This window comes from Oncorhynchus kisutch, linkage group LG27, assembly GCF_002021735.2.
Source record: "Oncorhynchus kisutch isolate 150728-3 linkage group LG27, Okis_V2, whole genome shotgun sequence".
Lineage (NCBI taxonomy): Eukaryota > Metazoa > Chordata > Actinopteri > Salmoniformes > Salmonidae > Oncorhynchus > Oncorhynchus kisutch.
Window position 1 is genome coordinate 23,702,692 of NC_034200.2, and position 22,435 is coordinate 23,725,126.

General features: G+C 42.6%; 1 protein-coding gene across 10 annotated transcripts in view; it reads right to left on the reverse strand.

Annotated features, from left to right (window-relative positions):
- The window catches only part of astn1 (astrotactin 1), a 245,798-nt gene extending 225,909 nt beyond the window's left edge, over positions 1 to 19,889 (reverse strand). For 5 of the 10 annotated variants that reach the window (XM_031807160.1, XM_031807159.1, XM_031807153.1 and 2 more), the window contains exon 1: positions 19,202 to 19,753. In XM_031807160.1, coding sequence (XP_031663020.1) covers positions 19,202 to 19,496 — 295 coding nt within the window. In that variant the 5' untranslated portion in view covers positions 19,497 to 19,753. Of the gene's footprint in view, positions 1 to 19,201 lie in introns of all 10 variants that reach the window. The other 5 variants (XM_031807161.1, XM_020463544.2, XM_031807157.1 and 2 more) reach the window with 2 other exon arrangements.
- Between the last annotated feature and the right edge of the window lie 2,546 nt (positions 19,890 to 22,435).

Sequence of the window (22,435 nt, forward strand, 5' to 3'; positions counted from 1 at the left end):
ATTCACCTGTATTGTGAGTCATCTTAATTTACACAGTTTTTCAAGCGATTTATACTTCTACTTTTACTTTTGATGCTTAATTTTATTTGAGCAATTACATAGACTTTGATGCTATACTTAAAACCAAATACTTTAAGACTTTTACTCAAGTAGTATTTTACTGGGTGACTTTCACTTTTACTTTCGTCATTTTCTATTAAGGTATCTTTACTTTTATTAAAGTATGACAATTGGGTACTTTTTCCACCACTGCTGGTAAGAAGGGGCAGGGAGGTACTTCACATGCTCTCGTGCATTCTTTATGCAGCCAAGCCTCAGGAAGCAGGGAGAACCTTCCTAGAGAAACACACTACCTTCAAGTTGATGCGTCAGTCCAGTGTTCTATTCAGTACAAACTCAAAATAAACCGTGCTTGAGCACAAAACATCTCAGAGGTATAATGATTGCATGCATCTCGTATTGTTGCACAGTGAGAATACAGGTTGAATTAAGGCACATCTGCAATGCTAATTACCATAGTATGATTAGTGCTATCACACTACAGAACCAATTATTGTAAACAACATATAGTACATGAATGACTGACTGAAAGTCATAACAGTATCAGTTTATTTCAGATCTGAAGAACTACGGTGTGTGGTAAGAATTTAGGAATTATTCCCTACAAAAGTAAGCACCGTCAGATCACTTCACAATTAATTTTGACAGATGTTCTTGGCACAGCATTGATGTAGACAGTAGACCTGAATGGCAATGCCAAGCAATGAGCTTATGTTTATGTGTAATCCACATAGACATCATCCATGAAAAACAAATTAGGAGGTCAACCACCTTTTGGCACATACTGTAAATGGACAGTCCCAATCTAACCACATTCCTATGAGAATGTGTCCGCTCTACTGCTGAGTAAATATTAGCTTACCTCCGACAACATGAACCCAGGTCTGGCTCCACTCAACAACCAACAGAAGGTAGTGCCCTCGCTGATTCTATTGGCTAATCTTAATAGATGCTAATAGAAGTTGATGACAGCATTGAGCTTTAAGTGCTAACCGTTGATATATACAAACACCATTGTTGATAACATGACTGAACGTAACTCTTGAGAGGTGCCAAACTCTTGCTCATCTCTACCGTGGCATGGAACTATCTTTAGCCAGTGCTGATGAAACAATTGAATACAACATTGATTAAAATAAATGACATGAAAATGTGTTCTTATACCAAACAGAGTTAAATGTAGCCTACTTAAAGAGCTTGCCACACACATAGCATAATGCAAAACAAAAAGGATAATGAATTTCAAGAACAGCCTTATGCAAATGTGGATTCCAATCCAATGAAAGTGTATACTACATATCAGTGGAAAACAAATGAATTAGGCTACCTAACATTTCTATCAAACAATTCATGGTGATCTCACATTGCTACTGACCAAAGGGTGACCAGTGGGAGTCATTTCAGAAGGATAGCCCCATGTGGTGCCACAGTGTGTACAAATCTCTCTCAATGTGATATTCGAATTCTAATCTCAGTGGTATTAAGCGACCTTGACCACATTGCAGTTATTTCTTGTTTGTGCTTTTTAGATCAAAAAACATGTATTTTCATGATTTGATAGATAAGAGACTGTTAAATTGAGGATGCTTAGTATTGTAAGCTCCTAACAAAAAACTATGTTCAGTGTGCATAATGTAGCCGACATAGAAGCAGTCACTGGAATGTAGCCATTCAAATGTGTCTGCTTTGATAAAATACAGCATTTCTACATGAAAATCACATTACTGCTACATGACCACTAGCCTGGTACTACAGTATGTGCCCCATTTCATGTAGAAATCCTATACCCCAGGGCCAAAGCATGCTTCTTGTCAAAAATGATGATTATCATGCATAGAATTACTTTTCTAGAGTGACAAAGCATGTTTCAATATGACAGGCGAAGCAGTGCCCCCTTGGAATCTATCATAATTATCTCTCCTATTGCCATGTTGTACATACAAATTCCATTTGTATGGAATTTGAGCAACCAAACTCAATGAGCTACCAAACTCGTTTTTTTCGTATGCCAGTTGTATTTATACAAATTATGAATATCGTACAAATGGATATTACAAATGAAATAAACTTGGTTGCAAAATGTTCAACACTAGATAGACTCAGCAGCACTATGGTAATGGTTTCTGCATCTACTGAGGGAGTCCATTATGGAAGACTCCATTCTGTAGAGCTTGGGCTCCAGATTTGAGGATTAGATTAACAAAACCCAAATGTGCAGATTGATCAAATTAGCCACTTGGCCGACTATTGATGGAGCCCTGTGGCAGAGGAATGGCTGAAACTCAGGCCCTATACCGAGGAGACTACATTTAGAGGAGAATTCATGTGAGTGATTGTCCAAAAATCAACCTAATTGTCATCTTTTCAAAGTGTGCATAAGCCTATATCTGGGATAGGCTTAATCTAAATTCACATTGGCTGCGCCTGCTCTTGTCCCACTGCATTTATTCACCACTTTCTAATTTAATTTCAGTCCTTTTGGATTACCTTCATCTACTTAATGGCTTCCTGATTGCGTGTCTAGTCCTTCTGTTAGCATTATTAAAATGTCATTTCTGAAGTAATTAAGTAAAGCACTTATTTTCTTGAGGTTACTTCACCACTTAATTTGTTCTTCATTAATGATATGTAATGGTCTTGTAAATAAATGAATCATTGTTTCATAGCATGGGTGCAGTGTCCTGGAATAATGGTAAAGTTTGTCTCATACTGTGTAAAGTAATCAGATAAAGTAAAACAGAAAGTTGGGGACAGTTTTGAAAGAAATCCACTAAAGCAAATGTTGTAATATTTTTTGGACTATTGCTGTCTATATAATAACATGTGGTGAGTATTTAGATGTATCTTTTTTAGGAAATATTTGTATTGTAAAGAAAACACTGTTCATGCTGCCTTAAAGTGCTAGAAACGTTCAGATTAATTTAACCATAAAAGTGTAACTGCCGTCTCGAAAGATGTATGAGCATCAGTGAATCTCCAGCATTGTAGTAGAGCAGGGGTTTCAAGCATAGAGCCAGCGAGGGGATCCAATCTGGCCTGCGGGTGGTTTGAGTAAAAAAAAAAAGAGAAAAAATAACTATAATAAAATGACTCAAACCAAATTGAAACGGGGTAGTAATGACAATGGACCTACATTCATACAGTTTCTTGACCGTGTCCAGCTCGCTAAAAATCACCAAAATGAAAGCTAGCATCAAAAATTCCAAAAACGATGGATAGAGGAAACATTTTAGCAAATTTTGAAAGTGAGGAAATACTGTATAACAAATCGTTGAAGTCAGAATGCGGCACCCTTGTCAATATTTGTTTGACACCCTTGTATTAGAGGATGGTGCTGGAATGGAATCATGAGGGGAATGCAAATGTTCTGAACATTCACAAAAATACAATTTCTCATCTTCAGCTATGGAGACAGGCCGTCTGCCTTCCCTCCTCTGGGGCTTGTTGATAACATCTGTCAAAACATATGGCAGTCAAAAAAGTGTTTGTTTGTAAATCTAACAAAATAATGACAGACAGATTCTGTAAGTGGAAAAAATCATGTGCTGATTAGAATGGAACTATACATTTTCCACTGTTTTGTGTATGCATGGAAAATCTGATTACAATAGGTTGCGTAAGTTGCGAAGAACGAAGACCGCATTGTAGAATAGTAATGATGTGTATAAATTAAGGATCGGTTTCCCTGCATCTGATGAGGTGCTCTTGAATCAATACACAAATCGATGAATTACGGCAAAAACTGAGCAGAGGTGATGTCAAACAAGCTATGCAAACATGGTTCTAAAAGACTAAGAGACACGCCGTGATTGTGATCGTGATTGCTTCAACCTCATGAGCTGTAGTGGGATTGTGGGAGCATATAATGGCCGTGTGTTCAGAGATCTATGGGCATCTATTTAACCTTCTGGCAACGTTGCAGGCTCCTCTGTCCATTAAACCCATTGCCATGATGAAAAGGGAGCTCTAATGGAAGAGCCAGGTCTGAATGCAAACACTAGAGGACATCCAGCAAACTGTAAACCTCATAAAACCACTGTCCATTTGTCAAAATGGTTTCATCTGTTAGAAATGGTTTTATTTATCTCATTTTCGGACCCTAGCATGTCCATTGAAACACTTTCCCTTTTCAAGATCCTTTTTTAAAAGCATTGTTCTGTCAGGGGAGTACTATGAATCACAAGAAAATGTATGCAGATAATAAATGCAAATTAGTCTGTCACATCAATGTTTGGTAAATCCTTCGCAAAATCTTGTCAAGGTTAAAATAATCATCAAGCAAAGCTTTGGTACAGCACAAAGTCAGAGTTAGTAACAATATGATATAGGTTTTAACTTGATTTATTCTTGTAACTATGGGAACAACCCAGCCCACGAATGTATACAGGACTGACCCACTGGACAGCCTTTCATCTAGCAAGCTCAAGCAAGTTCTTTGAGAGTCCAACCATGGCAACTGAGAAAGTTATTGTTTCTTATCAAACAAAACAATATAGTGTTACATAATATAATTCCGCAAATCCATGGTTCATTTCACATTGCTTCATTCATCAGAGCTTACAGTAAGTAGTACAGAGAGGTTCAAGATTTGTGATAATGCTTTCTCACATAATATTACCCCTCATAGAGTCAAGTGTCAATTGTACTAGGTGAGCGTGAAGGTGACACAACAGTCTGCTGTAGAAGACACTGCAGTAGGTTCAAGAGGTCTTCATCATTCCAGCAGAATAGCAAGCAATGTGCTTCATAAAAGGTTGTAGAGCTGGTCACGTCGGGGTATCGATGCAGAGCCAGAGCCACTATTGCGAAACAAACAGTTGAATATGGATGTGCCAGGTATGTTGCAAAGCTCTTAAGCCTAAACCCAAGCCAACTCAATAAATAATACATCATGACTCATACTGTAATATGTTTCTGATCCTTGCCAACTCCTACGTAAGCATAGTGAACCATCGTTAGGGTATGTCCTTCATACACATCAGTAATAACAAGGCCCATGAAGCATTTTCTCAACAGGACAGTTTCATCATGTTGCTTCACCTTTAATTTACGTTTGGACATAACGACTTACTTACAAGCCTAATTGTTCTTTCCCTCGACTAGCATTGTAGCAGTAGACAACAAATCGGAAAAATAGGACATCGCTTGGTTGTGTCTTGCACTAGAAGAGGCAAAAAGTGCAATCCGACAGACGCTAGTCAGTATCAGCCACCCTCAGCCAAGGTTCAGACAAGACTCACTGACAAAAAGTTACCACTAACAAAGTAGTTCCTGCTATCACTCCCTCACTGTTCTCACCTGGAGCTTGATTGTCAGTCTTGCACACTGCAGCCTAATGACAGACAGACAACCCTAGGAAGCTAACCTGTGTACACTTCTATGTAAAACTCACTCACTTCACCTCTAGTCAGAGGAGGTTGATAAACGGGTAGATAAACATTGCTTTACTTTCTGGAAGGAGGTCTTATTAATCAAATGACTTATAATTATGATTAAAATACCTAAACCAAGAGTACGTTTTAAATTTGTGATCACATTGAAGGCAGGCAGGGTGGAAACAAATGATTTACTACCATCAAATATTCTGGGAATGAGGTAAACAACAAGAGAAATGTTTTCAGCTTAATTGTGTTGGCACCGCATTGCCATTCATTACTGTAAAAATCAACTATTAACTTCTCACCAACCATCCGATCCCACTACAACTCTTATTTTGTAAGGAAGATAACTGGCAGTAACTGGATCCATGATGTTTAAGCAGTACCATGCATACTGTATGCATTCATTGTTTATGAACACTGTGTACATTAGGTGGAGTACTTGGCAATAGGGATTGGGTGTAAGCCTTCCTAAAACAAATCTCACCGAGGGTCAGCTTGTCATACAGAGGGTATCATTGTCAAACAAAGTATCCTAACTGTTTGCCATCTCTCTCTCACGCTCTCTTTCTACCGCACCTGCTGTCTTGACCTCTAAATGCTGAGTTATGAAATGCTAACTGACATTAACTCCTGAAGTGCTGACCTGTTCCACCTTATATGACTACTGTGAATATTATTTGACCCTGCTGGTCATCTATGAACATTTGAATATCCTGAGGAACGATCCTTAATGACCATGTACTCTTATAATCTCCACCCGGCACAGCCAGAAGAGGATTTAGCCACCCCTCAGAGCCTGGTCCCTCTCTAGGTTTCTTCCTAGCTTGCTGTTCGGAGTCTTTGGTGTTTTAGGATGGGTGTCTGTATGAGCACTTTGTGACAACTGCTGAAAAATATATTTATATAGCTGTACGGTTTCTAACATCCTCCTGAGAGCAATTACTGGCCAAGAAGATGGCATATTTTATCATTGAAAAACTACCTCCTTGTAAATATTGAACTAACTTGCCATGGCTGACATACATTACATTTACCATTCTATAGCGATAACCCTAGTGTGCTATAGTGAAAAGGTCACCTTAAACTTCCTCCATACCATCTTTACGACTGTGACACGGTCAGACAAGTGTCCCAGCAGTGTCGAAAAAAGGATTTCCATGATTAGCACTGCAGTGCAAAAATGTGAATTCCATACAGAACATTTCTGTCAGCCCTCAAAGTAGCTTAAGTGGATGGAAATTGAAAAAGCCTCCGCCTGAAAAAGATAGACCTGTGTCCTATAGAAAGACTGCAAGATCAGCTTCCAGACAGAATGAACAGAGCCCTGAAATTAGTCATCCTTTGGAGAGTGCAAGGAAATACAGTGTGTTCCCCACTACCGATATTAGAAGGGTCACTCCCATTGCGCCAAACTCAGGTGTCACTCAAAGGTTTTTGCCCCAAGTCACCAACTTGTGCGTGCCACTTTCAAAAGTACAAAATTCAGTATCGGTCAAAAGTATGAACTACTAATGCATTACTCTTTACGTTGATGTTAAAATGGTTTGCCATTAGGCTGTTTAATATAAACGTAATCGAGTAACTCCACTGAATGTAACTTAAATTGCTCAGTGTCATGTTCAAATAAATGTCAAAATCTCTTTAATCATTCATAATCTGGGGAACATTACCCAACTTGGGGCATTAAGCCAATCAGGTCCATAATCTCATTACACAGTAGACTGCACGTGAATTAGACTCCCACATTTTATGAGAATGGTGTCTCACATTGGAAACCTTTTTTCCCTGATTGACATTTTGGTACCAGAAATAACACAATTCTGTGCTTCGTTCCTATTGATGTCTTGGAATGACTTTAATGTCTTCTTCAAGGGTTGTGAGATCACTGGGAATGTCCAGGTCAGTACGGAACATTCACTTATACTGTATGAAGAGGATGGTGTAATAAGGATGGGGAGAGCAGTATCTTACCCTCAATACCCTAGAAACTTCTGGATACTGGTTCTAATTGAAGAGATGAGCCAAATAACCCGTCAGTACGGAACATTCACTTATACTGTATGAAGAGGATGGTGTAATAAGGATGGGGAGAGCAGTATCTTACCCTCAATACCCTAGAAACTTCTGGATACTGGTTCTAATTGAAGAGATGAGCCAAATAACCCGTCAGTACGGAACATTCACTTATACTGTATGAAGAGGATGGTGTAATAAGGATGGGGAGAGCAGTATCTTACCCTCAATACCCTAGAAACTTCTGGATACTGGTTCTAATTGAAGAGATGAGCCAAATAACCCGTTCTACATTTAATCTTGTAACTGCTTCAACTTTAAATATAAAAATAAGGCTACTGTTCGTGAAGTGGCATAAATGACAAGACTGCATAACTTTTTCCAAGGGACAAAAATATTCCTAACCACCGCTGCTCTGTTTGGTTGTCCAGAATTTTGTCCCAGTCGTACAGTACATGTGAGCCTGCATATAGATTTCATCTTCTTTCATTGCACCCAGTTGAGCCTTTCTAACCCAAGAGTCAAATAAAAGCAGTAATACAGTTTGGCAACTATATCGACATACTACTGAGACACTGCAGTCTACAGACACAAAACATATTTGCTAATGACAGCACAATATTAATTCACATACTGTGCTTGACTGGGATCATTTCCAACATATGAATACAACACCGCCAACGCATTTAGAATAGACATATGATTTGAATATTGGTTTAGAACTATAGCTAATATTAAATGAGATTTTTAAAACTTGATTTTGATCATTTTTAGGTAGACCTAAAGACACCAGAAACCATGCAAAATCCACAGCTAATCAATGGAGATCCACACACAGTAGTTAGCATTCGATTTTTAACAAAGGTGCTCCCACAGCTATTGCTGCTACCCCCTCCTAGTGGGGAGATAAACATCACCTCTCTTCAAGGGACTAGTCTAAGCACCAGCTCACGTTGTCATGGAAACCATTCACTGGCACACAATCTCTCTGTGCTCCCTCTCTATCGCTGTAGAAATGCCTGGACTACAACTCAGCTTTGCTGCTTCTTCATATCAGAAAGAAGTATTTTGGGTAAAAAATATATATATATATCAATCAGAGGTTGGTATGTGCAAGGAAACCTTTGTGGTCTTTTGTGTGGGTGGATCGGAGAAGGGGTGTAAATATGTAGGATCTTAATTTGATCTCTCTTTTGTTACTGAGAATTTTCTTGCACCGTAAATAAATAAATTCACAGAAAACCCACACTAACACTTTTCATGTAGCCTACTTGTTGCCAGCTCAAAGCCTAACCACTGATCAAGCAACATTATGGACTAAAAGTTAAAATCATATTGCTTCAGGATTATTTTGCTGTGACAATATATTGTAGGTCAAATTAAGATCCTGCATCTGTATGTATTGTACTATGCATGAGTGCCAGTACTTGTCAGTGTGTGTGATTGTGTGGTGGATTTTGTGCTCACCGGGCAATACTAAAAGGGAACCCATTATATCCAATTAAAAATAGCTTCAAACCCTTGCATGTGTTCTGTTTACGCTACATTAAGTATTAATAGAGTGTGGAGATGGAGGTGTAAACACCTGAAGCAGCGTGCATCCTGAAATGTACTGATTACCTTTAAATCTGTGTAAAACCCAGTAATGGTAAAACGGATATCACATTTCTATTGCTACTCATAATCATAAAACTAATAGGGAAAATAAACTAAAAGATTCTGCTGCTTTTGTTCAACATTTGGAATTAAAACAATGCATTGGCTAGCCCGGGTAAGGATGGACATTCTACCTACTGTACAGAACTGCAAACGCACACAGAGGAGTGGGTTACTAGTAATTTATGGAGCAGGTAGGTAAGAATAAATTCTTAGTCAAAGAATCCTCAAATGCCAACTGGCTTCTTACCACAACTTTGGGATAGTGATTGAACTCTGGACTAAACATTTATTATTGATAACAGGGTGCACGCACAACTTTGCAAATGCTCTCAATTACGTGTGTACTAATGTATTAATCAAAAATCCCCATGCATATTCATAATGATGGGATCGTGTGAACCAATGTTAATTCCCCAAAGGTAGGTTATCCTGGACCAAATGATTCCATTATTTCATATTAGAACTTGTAATTAATCTGCATGTGGTGCCTTTCAGCATATGGGGATGATCAGCGGCTGCCAGAGTAAATATAGAGAAATCTCTCCACCAAAGGGATACTTTATTAGCTCATCTGAGAACAAAGGTACATTACAGCTATCTGCTATAACGTGAAGGTGATATACAGTGCCTGGTGAAAGTCTATCTCTATCTGCTATAACGTGAAGGTGATATACAGTGCCTGGTGAAAGTCTACACCCAGTGCAGTCTTCACAGTTTGCTGCCTTAAAATGAAATCTAAAAAGTGAAAGAAAAACCGAATTATGTCTTAATTGCATATGTCCCCACACCCTTGAGGTAATACTTGGTGGAAGCACATTTGGCAGCTATTACAGCTGTGAAAATGTTTTTATACGATTCTACCAACTTTTCACAACTCTTAGGGCAACATACAGATGTATATCAACTGTTCTTGTCAAAAAAAAGCTCAGTAAATTTGGTTGGGAATGATCGATGGACAGCAATATTCTAACCTTGTCTCTGATTTAAGGCAGGACTGGGACTGAACCATTCAGGAACACTCAAAACCTCTTGGAAAGCCATTCTGGTTTCTCTTTGGCATTAACATTTGTGTAATTGTCCCGCTGAAAAATCTATGCTCCTTTCATATTAATTTTGATCGTGACAAACTCTCCAGTCCCTGCCGGTGACAAGCATAACCATAATATGATGCTGCCACCACAATACTTGAAAGTGTTGTGTGGTATTGGATTTGACCAAAAACCTACAATTATTTTTCAGAATTACTTAACGGCCATGTTGCAACAAAACAGATGATATGAAGTGGATTTTTTAACACAGGCTTTTATTTTTATTTTATTTTTTATTTCACCTTTATTTAACCAGGTAGGCTAGTTGAGAACAAGTTCTCATTTGCAACTGCGACCTGGCCAAGATAAAGCAAAGCAGTGTGAACAGACAACACAGAGTTACACATGGAGTAAACAATTAACAAGTCAATAACACAGTAGAGAAAAAAAAGGGGAGTCTATATACATTGTGTGCAAAAGGCATGAGGAGGTAGGCGAATAATTACAATTTTGCAGATTAATAACACTGGAGTGATAAATGATCAGATGGTCATGTACAGGTAGAGATATTGGTGTGCAAAAGAGCAGAAAAGTAAATAAATAAAAATAGTATGGGGATGAGGTAGGTAAAAATGGGTGGGCTATTTACCGATAGACTATGTACAGCTGCAGCGATCGGTTAACTGCTCAGATAGCAGATGTTTGAAGTTGGTGAGGGAGATAAAAGTCTCCAACTTCAGCGATTTTTGCAATTCGTTCCAGTCACAGGCAGCAGAGAACTGGAACGAAAGGCGGCCAAATGAGGTGTTGGCTTTAGGGATGATCAGTGAGATACACCTGCTGGAGCGCGTGCTACGGATGGGTGTTGCCATCGTGACCAGTGAACTGAGATAAGGCGGAGCTTTACCTAGCATGGACTTGTAGATGACCTGGAGCCAGTGGGTCTGGCGACGAATATGTAGCGAGGGCCAGCCGACTAGAGCATACAAGTCGCAGTGGTGGGTGGTATAAGGTGCTTTAGTGACAAAACGGATGGCACTGTGATAAACTGCATCCAGTTTGCTGAGTAGAGTGTTGGAAGCAATTTTGTAGATGACATCGCCGAAGTCGAGGATCGGTAGGATAGTCAGTTTTACTAGGGTAAGTTTGGCGGCGTGAGTGAAGGAGGCTTTGTTGCAGAATAGAAAGACGATTCTTGATTTGATTTTCGATTGGAGATGTTTGATATGAGTCTGGAAGGAGAGTTTACAGTCTAGCCAGACACCTAGGTACTTATAGATGTCCACATATTCAAGGTCGGAACCATCCAGGGTGGTGATGCTGGTCAGACGTGCGGGTGCAGGCAGCGAACGGTTGAAAAGCATGCATTTGGTTTTACTAGCGTTTAAGAGCAGTTGGAGGCCACGGAAGGAGTGTTGTATGGCATTGAAGCTCGTTTGGAGGTTAGATAGCACAGTGTCCAAGGACGGGCCGGAAGTATATAGAATGGTGTCGTCTGCGTAGAGGTGGATCAGGGAATCGCCCGCAGCAAGAGCAACATCATTGATATATACAGAGAAAAGAGTCGGCCCGAGGATTGAACCCTGTGGCACCCCCATAGAGACTGCCAGAGGACCGGACAGCATGCCCTCCGATTTGTCACACTGAACTCTGTCTGCAAAGTAATTGGTGAACCAGGCAAGGCAGTCATCCGAAAAACCGAGGCTACTGAGTCTGTCGATAAGAATATGGTGATTGACAGAGTCGAAAGCCTTGGCAAGGTCGATGAAGACGGCTGCACAGTACTGTCTTTTATCGATGGCGGTTATGATATCGTTTAGTACCTTGAGCGTGGCTGAGGTGCACCCGTGACCGGTCCGGAAACCAGATTGCACAGCGGAGAAGGTACGGTGGGATTCGAGATGGTCAGTGACCTGTTTGTTGACTTGGCTTTCGAAGACCTTAGATAGGCAGGGCAGGATGGATATAGGTCTGTAACAGTTTGGGTCCAGGGTGTCTCCCCCTTTGAAGAGGGGGATGACTGCGGCAGCTTTCCAATCCTTGGGGATCTCAGACGATATGAAAGAGAGGTTGAACAGGCTGGTAATAGGGGTTGCGACAATGGCGGCGGATAGTTTCAGAAATAGAGGGTCCAGATTGTCAAGCCCAGCTGATTTGTACGGGTCCAGGTTTTGCAGCTCTTTCAGAACATCAGCTATCTGGATTTGGGTAAAGGAGAACCTGGAGAGGCTTGGGCGAGTAGCTGCGGGGGGGGGCAGAGCTGTTGCTGAGGTTGGAGTAGCCAGGCGGAAGGCATGGCCAGCTGTTGAGAAATGCTTGTTGAAGTTTTCGATAATCATGGATTTATCGGTGGTGACCGTGTTACCTAGCCTCAGTGCAGTGGGCAGCTGGAAGGAGGTGCTCTTGTTCTCCATGGACTTTACAGTGTCCCAGAACTTTTTGGAGTTGGAGCTACAGGATGCAAACTTCTGCCTGAAGAAGCTGGCCTTAGCTTTCCTGACTGACTGCGTGTATTGGTTCCTGACTTCCCTGAACAGTTGCATATCGCGGGGACTATTCGATGCTATTGCAGTCCGCCACAGGATATTTTTGTGCTGGTCGAGGGCAGTCAGCTCTGGAGTGAACCAAGGGCTGTATCTGTTCTTAGTTCTGAATTTTTTGAACAGAGCATGCTTATCTAAAATGGTGAGGAAGTTACTTTTGAAGAAAAAGGCTTCCTTTTCACTTTATCATACAGGCCCGTAATGTTGAGTGAATGCAATGTTGTTGATCCTCTGTATTTTCAAGTGTTGTTGTGGCAGCATCATGTTATGTGTATGCTAGTCACCGGCAGGAAGTGGAAAGTTTGTCATTATGGGTTATGAAAAGAAAATCCTGGATATTGTACAGTGGTGTCATACTCCATTTTGCCTCAAGCAATATTGCCTCAAGCAAACTAGTGAGGCATACTACCATCAGACTCATTACTACATGATGATGACAATCACACATACTTGTTTAGCCTACTAAATAGCATGGAAATACTGTACGTGATTGCAAACACAGCAACGATACAGCACGCATGCCTTGTTTTGAGTAAGGTATGTTAGTGCTAACAAAGCTGGTACATGGCCCCTCCCACAAATGTGGTGCAATGTGACTTACAGAGCAGACTCCATTAATGTGTGGATCACAGGAGGTTGGTGGCACCTTAATTGGGGAGGACGGGCTCATGGTAATGGATGGAGCGGAATGATATCAAATACATCAAACTCACGGTTTCCATGTGTTTGATACCATTCCATCTCCTCCGTTCCAGCCATTATTATGAGCCGTCGTCCCCTCAGCAGCCTCCACTGATGTGGATTTGTTGTCTCACTCTTTTGGCCATGCGTTCTGAACAAATACAATTTTGTAATGTATTTTGTTCCCCAAAGGCCTCACTTTATAGTATCACACTATACAGTGCATTCAGAAAGTACTCAGACTCCTCCAATTTTTCACATTTTGTTACATTAAAGTCTTATTCTAAAATGGTTTCAACAATAACCCATAACGACAAAGCAAAAACAGCTTTTTAGATATGTTTACAAATTTATAAATGGAAATATGACATTTACATAAGTATTCAGACCCTTTACTCAGTCCTTTTTGAAGCACCTTTGGCATCGATTACAACCTCGAGTTTTCTTGGGTATGATGCTACAAGCTGGGCACACCTGTATTTGGGGAGTTTCTCCCATTCTTCTCTGCAGATCCTCTCAAGCTCGGTCAGGTTGGATAGGGAGCGTCGCTGTACAGCCATTTTCAGGTCTCTCCAGAGATGTTCGATCGGGTTCAAGTCCGGGCTTTGACTGGGCCCCTCAAGGACATTCAGAGATTTGTCCCAAAGCCACTCCTGCCTTTTCTTGGCTGTGTGCTTAGTGTCATTGTCCTGTTGGAAGGTGAAACTTCGCCCCAGTCTGAGGTCCTGAATGCTCTAGAGCAAGTTTTCATCCAGGATCTCTCTGTACTTTGCTCCGTTCATCTTTCCCTCGGTCCTGATTAGTCTGCCTTAGGTGCCATGTAGCAAACTCCAAGTGGACTGTCATGTGCCTTTTACTGAGGAGCGGCTTCCGTCTGGCCACTCTACGAATTTGGCAGTGTGTTGTGAGCATATTCCGTCCCAGACAAGGAACTTTCTCCAGTTGCTGGTCTGGGTGGAGACAAAATAGAGGAGGAACTTTCTCCAGCTCCTGGTTGGCATGCTCCATTTACCCATTCAACTGTGGGTGGAATCCCAAGGAGAGACTCACCGACGCCCCCAACAGGGAGCAGAAGGCTTTCCAATACCGTGCGACTGGGGCCCACGATCCGAGACAATATCCTGGGGAAGTCTGGCAAACCAGAGGAACCACTGGACCTGTTTGAGTGAGGCAGGATGGGGCCAGTCGGTGACAGCCCTTACCTTCACGGGGTCCATTTGGATGCTGACGATAGAGATAATGTGGCCCAGGAAGGAAACTTGGGATACATGTAACTCACACTTCTCTATCTTGATGTATAGTTGACTCTGCAGGAGGAGTCTCAGGACTTGGCGGACATGCAGGATGTATTCTGGAAGGGTCTTGGAGAAGATCAGGTTGTCGCGAGGTAAACAAAGACAAACCGATTCAACATATCCCTAAGCGTGTCATTGACCAATGCTTGGAAGACTGCCGGTGAGTTCGATAATCTGAAGGGCATGACTAAATACTTAGTGGCAACTTGGGTGTTTAAGGCAGTTTTCCATTAATCTCCCTCCCTGATTCTCACCAGATTGTAAGCATTGCGGAGGTCCAGTTTGGTGAAGAATTGGGCCCCATGGGCCAACTCCAGTGCGGTGGACATCAGGGTTAGGGGGTAACGATTCTTAATCGTAATCCTGTTCAGCCTTCTGTAATTGATGCAGGGACGCAGAACTCCATCCTTTCTCACGAAGAAGAATCCTGACCCGCTGTGGATGAAGAGGAGTGAATGAAACCTGCCTCCAACGACTCCCGGATGTATTTGACTGCTGCTTCAGGGGTCGAGAGGGAGTACAGACGGCCACGGGGAGGGGTGGAGCTGGGTAGGAGTTCTAGGGCACAGTCATATGTCCGATGAAGAGGGAGGGTGGCGGATTGCCTCTTACTGAAGGCCTCCCGGAGGTTGAAGTACTCAGGAAGGAGACCGGGGAACACGACGAGGCTCTTGGTGGGGGTCTTAGTCTGGTGGGGGTCTTAGTCTGGCAGTACTTACCCCAGTCTAGTAGGTGTCCTGTGGACCAGGAGAATAGTGGGTTATGTAGCACTAGCCAGGGGTACCCAAGGATAAGGGGGTTCTCGGGAACCCAACCTGCAGTAGAATGGGCTCGGTCTGATATTCCACCTGGCCGGAGCCGATGGGGCGTCCATCGAGGGCTTGAATCTGCAGAGGGGTGGGACATTGACATTTTTCGTTGCTCCATAGTCCACAAAGGCTTGAATGTGGTGCTGACGGTTGTCCCAATGGAGGGTTGCTGGTAGCGTCAGATGGTGACGGGATAGCTGGGGAATAACTGCACAGTTTGTCAGGGTCTCCCCTTGTCCTGGCAAGCCCAGGTATTTCCCGTCAACTATGGGCATGTAGAACGGAGATGGCCGAGACCTCCACATACGCTTGTCACGTTCCTGTGGGCTCAGACGTGTGCGTCTCAGCTGTCTGGGCTCCTCAATGCTGGTCTGGGGGGTGTGGGGTGCTCCGGAAACCGGGATACAGTGGTGGTGTCAAAAAAGGAGCTGTCTCACACTTTCTCGAATGCGGTTGTCAATCCTGATGGCCAGCATTATCAGGGACTTGAGGTGCTCTCCCAGTTCCCGAGCGGCCAGTTCATCCTAGACAGACCCTGGTGGAGAGAGGTGACCAGTGCCTCAGTATTCCACCCACTCTCCGTGGCAAGGGTGCGAAGCTCAATGGCAAAGTCAGCCATCTCTTGGTGGAGGTCGATCAGTCGGCTTGGCGCTTCTCGCCCGCCGAGTAGATGGTTGAAGGCTCATCACAGATCTGCAGTGAAGGCTAATGTGGAGCTGCAGGATGGTGGCTGCTGTTCCCACACTGCAGTTGCCCACGCCAGGGCATTGCCCGAGAGTAGAGAGATTATGTAGGCAATCATGGCCTGATCGGTGTGGAACGAGGAGGACTGTAGCTCAAACACCAGAAAGCACTGAGTAAGGAACCCCTTGCATTCTCCAGGGTGGCCGTCATACTGCTCGGGGGCTGGGATCTTGGGTTCCCAGTGCAGGTTCCCTAGAGGAACTACGGCAACGCCTGTAGCACTGGGCGATGAGACTTGGGCATTGCCTCCTCCTGGGTTAGGGTTGGGCCCTTGTTGGGTTATAGCATTCTGAATCTGGGTGATCTCTGCCGGGTCCATGTTGAGGCAGAATCTTGCTGTGACGTGGTAAGATTGAGACCCAGGTCCAGAGAAGAGATCAGATGAGGAATCAGTGGTTAAGAATAAACATAATACTTTACTGAGAAACGGTAGCTGCAGGATCACAGTAAAAACAGCAAACATTAAGTTTCGAAAACTCACTCAGGAAACGAACGCACTCAGGACACGAACGAACGCACTCAGGAAACTAATGCACACGGTAAACAATTCAAGCTTCTGCAAAGGACAACAGAAAACACATTTATTTTAACAGGGAAATCATAATGAGTAAATTGGACACACCTGAGTGTCGTTAATGTCTCTATGGCGGTCTCTACCGCCCTCTGGTGACAGGTGGAACCATGACACTACCTATGAGCAGGGTCCCTAAAAGTAGTGCCATCAGAAAGTATTCACATCCCTTGACTTTTTCCACATTTTGTTGTGTTACAGCCTTAACTGAAAATGTAAGATTTTGTTGAGATTTTGTTGGTCAATGGCCTACACACAACACCCCATAATGTCAAAGTGGAATTATGTTTTTTGACATTTTTACAAATTAATAAAAACATTTAAGTTGCATGGACTTTAACAGTGTTTAACATGATTTTTTAATGACGACCTCATCTCTGTATCTCACACATACAATTATCTGTACGGTCCCTCATTCAAGCAGTGAATTTCAAACACAGATTCAACCACAAAGACCACGGAGGTTTCCCAATGTCTCACAAAGGACACCTGTTTTGTAGATGGGTAAAGAAATTGAAAAGCAGACATTGAAAATCCCTTTGATTATGGTATAGTTATTAATTACGCTTTGGATGGTTACACTTGGACACCCAGTCACTACAAAGATACAGGCATCCTTTCTAACTCAGTTGTCAGAGAGGAAGGACACTTTTCAGAGATTTCACCATGAGGCCAATGGTGACTTTAAAACAGTTACAGAGTGTAATGGCTGTGATAGGAGAAAACTGAGGATGGATCGACAACATTGTAGTTACTCCACAATACTAACCTAATTGACAGAGTGAAAATAAGTTTGTTTGCAACAAGACACTAAAGTAAGTTTACTGTTATATTTGGGTCAAATCCAATTCAAGCTTGACTTCTGGTTCAAAATCTGGTTCAGTCTGTCCAAGACACTGGGAGATCAATTCACCTTTCAGTAGGACAATAACAATAAAACACAATACCAAATATACACTTAGAGTTGCTTACCAAGAAGACAGTGAATGTTCCTGAGTGGTCAAGTTACAGTTTTCACTTAAATCTACCTGAAAATCTATGGCAAGACCTGAAAATACTTGTCTAGCAATGATCAACAACCATTTGGACAGAGCTTGAAGAATTTTTAAAAGAATAATGGGCAAATGTTGCACATTCCAGGTGTGCAACACTCTTAGATACTTAACCAGAAAGACTCACAGCTGTAATCGCTGCCAAAGGTGTTTCTATAAAGTATTGACTCAGGGGTGTAAATACTTATGTAAATTAGATATTTATGTATTTCAATTTCAATACATTAGCAAAAAAATCTAAAAACATGTGTTCACCTTTTTATTAGGGGGTATTGTGTGTAGATGGGTGGGGGGGGAAATGTATTTAATCCATTTTGAATTCAGGCTGTAACACAACAAAATGTGGAATAAGTCAAGGGTATGAATACTTTCTGAAGGCACAGGTGCCATTTGGGATGCATACCTAGTTCCATATCACACTCCCTCGCTGCACAGTCCTGCCATATGAAAGGACAGTCCACATTCAAAGAGTCCCATAGAACTATAGCAGTTGTGCGCTTCTCTAATCAGCACCATGGACAGCAGCCAGAGTTCTGAAGTGAACGCCACTCACTCTGCTTATGTTCTTTCCCTCTCAAAGCATTCTTGAGTTTGTTCAAAAAAAAAAACATTGCCTAAATTTGTGAACATGTAAAAAGGAACATTATTTAAACGTATATTTTGTTGTATATACGGAGGGGGTATCAATAAAGGCTATTCTACAGAGCTGAGTCTACCATCTGAAAACTGTAAAACTATGGAGAATATGTACAGTAGGCCAGTCTATACATGGTAAAGAACACCGGTTGTAGTGATATAGTGCTACACCTGTTAACTCCACCAGCATGTAAACACATATAATATGTCTATTCATCTCAGTGAGGTAATAGGATCGCAAATATTTAATATTTTCACATACATTCCTTACATACATTCCTTCCTTACTTTAGTGGATATACTGTAGTAGGCTATGTAGTAGGCTATATTATCAATAGGCTCGCGTCCTGCACTTTCAGCCATCACTGCTAATGATTGGTAGCACATAACCTTGAAACCAGCTATGTTTTTGTTAATATGACAATGTAATTTCAGTATTACTAGTCATTATGCTCGATTATGTTTGCCATGCATGAGTCTACAGTTCTAAAAAGCAATTGAAGTAGGTTCATTATCGTCATGTAGCCACCTCAAAGTACACCGTGGAAATGATTATAGCATATAGCAATCTTAGCCAGGCCTAGTGTGTATTATATTGCACAAACTCATCTCACGTGTAATAATGGACATGGCAGATATAATCTTCCAATCACAATAATAGACCGTTTATGAAACATGGGCATGTGGGTGTACTGAACATCAAGACTGCAGCCTATCATCCGAACTCACCTAGGACGAAAAAGGGGAGTTCAGTGTTTTCTAGATCGTCCACGACGACTATTTCTCCCGGGAAATCATTTCTGACGGAGAACAGAAGCTTGGGCTCGGAGGCCGACGGACTATGCATGATGCTCAGGTCGTTTTCTCTCAAAAACGGCAACGCAGACACGGTGACGCTTTTCATTTTGCATTCCATATCTTGGGACTGATCCTCGTCGGCATTCACACCTTGAATATTAGCAGCTTTGAAGGCAAGAATCCATGCGAGTGAGACAAGCAATCTCAGACCCATCATGCCCCGCATCACCGCTACTTCGTATCCCCGTCTCCTTTCTGTTCGAGGGTTTCACTTCAATACCGAGAGGAAGAGGAGCGAGGGGGAATGCGCTGGCAAAGCACACATTTCCGGGTTGTTTTGTTCGGAAAATAAATAGCGCTTATTTCGCATAAATCCCCAAATCCCCCTGTCACATGGTTAAAGATGATTTTTGATCATTTCAATGCAGCGTATGAGTTATATGATAGCGGGAAATGCAAAAATGCGCAGTACCACTGACCCCTTTATTGGAAATACCCAAATCAAGCCATTGAAGATGTTGCTCATCTGGGAGCCCACTAGTGCAATCTGGGATAGTCGACTGTATTTGCGCGCCAATACGTTTATAGGTGTTTATTATAGGCTACAGTAATAACCCGTATTCAGTCGCTATCTGCCCACATATTGTGATGACTTGCGATGGACCAAACAAACTGTCAGTATTAATAAAAATAAATAAACATCAGCCCTGGGTTTTATTACAGCATCTGCCCTGTCAAAACAGAGGTAACTCCAGTACACTAGGTCACCCGATTTGAACAATTTAAAGTAAACAATAAATGAATGTCAGGAGGACTGAATAATAGACAAAACATAACTAGAGCTATCACAGACACAATGTATTTATTAATGGTGGTTGCATGAGACTTGCAAGAGTGGAGTCATCAATATTCAAAGAAAATAAAGTTTGCATGGGGTTTTGCACATAGGAGTAGAAAGAACAAGAGCAAATGAGCGCATCTGGTGATGAGGCGAGTGGCAGGTGCAGAGAGGGAGAGAGGGCACAAAGTCTGGGTCTAAGAATGATCTCCCTGTGCAGTCTTGAGCTTCTTCCAGCAGTCGAGCAAGGCTTTCGCAAACGGTATAGTGGTTCTGTGATTAAAGGCCATACAATTCATTTCCAACTCTGACCTGCACCATAATTGAGCTCTGATGGTGGGAGAGAGCATGACAGCAACATCACTATCACCATCTCCGGTTTTTGATATCCAATATTTTTGGGAGATCTTTCAGCAACACATGTCACATGGGAAGGTTTTTGCGGTATACACTATATACAGTACATTCGGAAAGTATTCAGACCCCTTGACTTTTTCAACATTTTGTTACGTTACAGCCTTATTCTAAAAGGAATTAAATCGTTTTTTCCCCCTCATCAATCTACACATGTTTTTTGGGGAGTTTCTCACATTCTTCTCTGCAGATCCACTCAAACTCTGTCAGGTTGGATGGGGAGCCTCACTGCACAGCTATTTTCAGGTCTCTCCAGAGATGTTTGATGGGGTTCAAGTCCAGGTTCTGGCTAGGCCACTCAAGGACATTCAGACTCGTTCCCGAAGCCACGTCTGCCTTGCCTTGGCTGTCTGCTTAGGGTCGTTGTCCAGTTTGAAGGTTTGCTCCGTTCATCTTTCCTTTGGTCCTGACTAGTCTCCCAGTCCCTGTGTGACAGTATAGCTTCTGTCCCTCTCCTCACCCCAACCTGGGCTCGAACCAGGGACCCGCTGCACACATCAACAACAGCCACCCCCGAAGCATCATTACCCATCAAGCCACAAAAGCCACAGCCCTTGCAGAGCAAGGGGAACAACTACTTCAAGGTCTCAGAGCAAGTGATGTCACCAATTGAAACGCTATTAGCTCGCACCACCGCTAACTAGTTAGCCATTTCAGATCGGTTACACCTGCACTGAAAAACATCTTCACAGCATGATGTTGCCGCCACCATGCTTTACCGTAGGGATTTGCCAGGTTTCCTATAGATGTGACGCTTGCAATTCAGGCCAAAGTTCAATCTAGGTTTCATCAGACCAGAGAATTTTGTTTCTGAGAGTCCTTTAGGTGCCTTTTGGCCTTTTGCCTTTTGGCAAACTCCAAGCGGGCTGTCATGTTCCTTTTACTGAGCAGTGGCTTCCGTCTGGCCACTTCACCACTTCACCTCGTCAGGCTTCCAGGCCTTAGCTGTCTCAAGAGGTTTTCTTGCCTCGGTTGGCTCCCGCCCCACGCCTCAGCCGACTCATCAGACTCCCGCCCCATACCTTAGCCGACTTGTGAGGCTCCCACGCCTCGGCCCGGCTTGTTATGCTCCCACGCCTCGGTGGGATCGTCAGGCTCTCATGCCTCTGCCGCCTCATCTGGCTTGTCAGGCTCCCACACCTCATCCGGCTCGTCAGGCTCTCATGCCTCAGCCGGCTCGTCCGGCTCCCATGAATCAGCCGGCCTGTCAGGCTCACCTAGATGGGACGCCCCCCTCCCTGGTGCTCGAGGCCCCAGGCTGCGCTCGAGGCGCCAGGCTGCCCATCATTACGCACACCTGTCACAATCGTTACGCGCACCTTCACTTCTTTGGATTCACCTGGACTCCATTACTTTGTTGATTGCCCCTCCTATATCTGTCTGTTCCTCAGTTTGATCCCCATGTCAGCATTATTGTCATTATATTTCCCCTGTTTAGACGCTGTCCTTGTTTGTTTCATGTCAGTTATTTATTAAATGTTCACTCCCTGTACTTGCTTCTCGTCTCCCAGCGTCTGTCCTTGCATAAGAATGATGGAGCTGCTGTGTTCTTGGGGACCTTCAATGCTGCAGAATTTTTTACCCTTCCCCAGATCTGTGCTTCGACACAATCCTGTCTCTGAGCTCTACGGACAATTCCTTCGACCTCATGGCTTGGTTTTTGCTCTGACATGCACTGTCAACTGTGGGACCTTATATAGACAGGTGTGTGCCTTTTCCAATATAAACTAAATCTACCACAAGTACATTTCTTACAGTTTTTTACTTTTTTCATTATGGGGTATTGTGTGTAGATTAACGAGGAACATTTTTGATTGAATCCATTGTAGAATAAGGCTGTAACGTAACAAAATGTGGGAAAATAAGGGAAAGTAGTCTGAATACTTTCTGAATGCACTGTATGTCCCAAATGG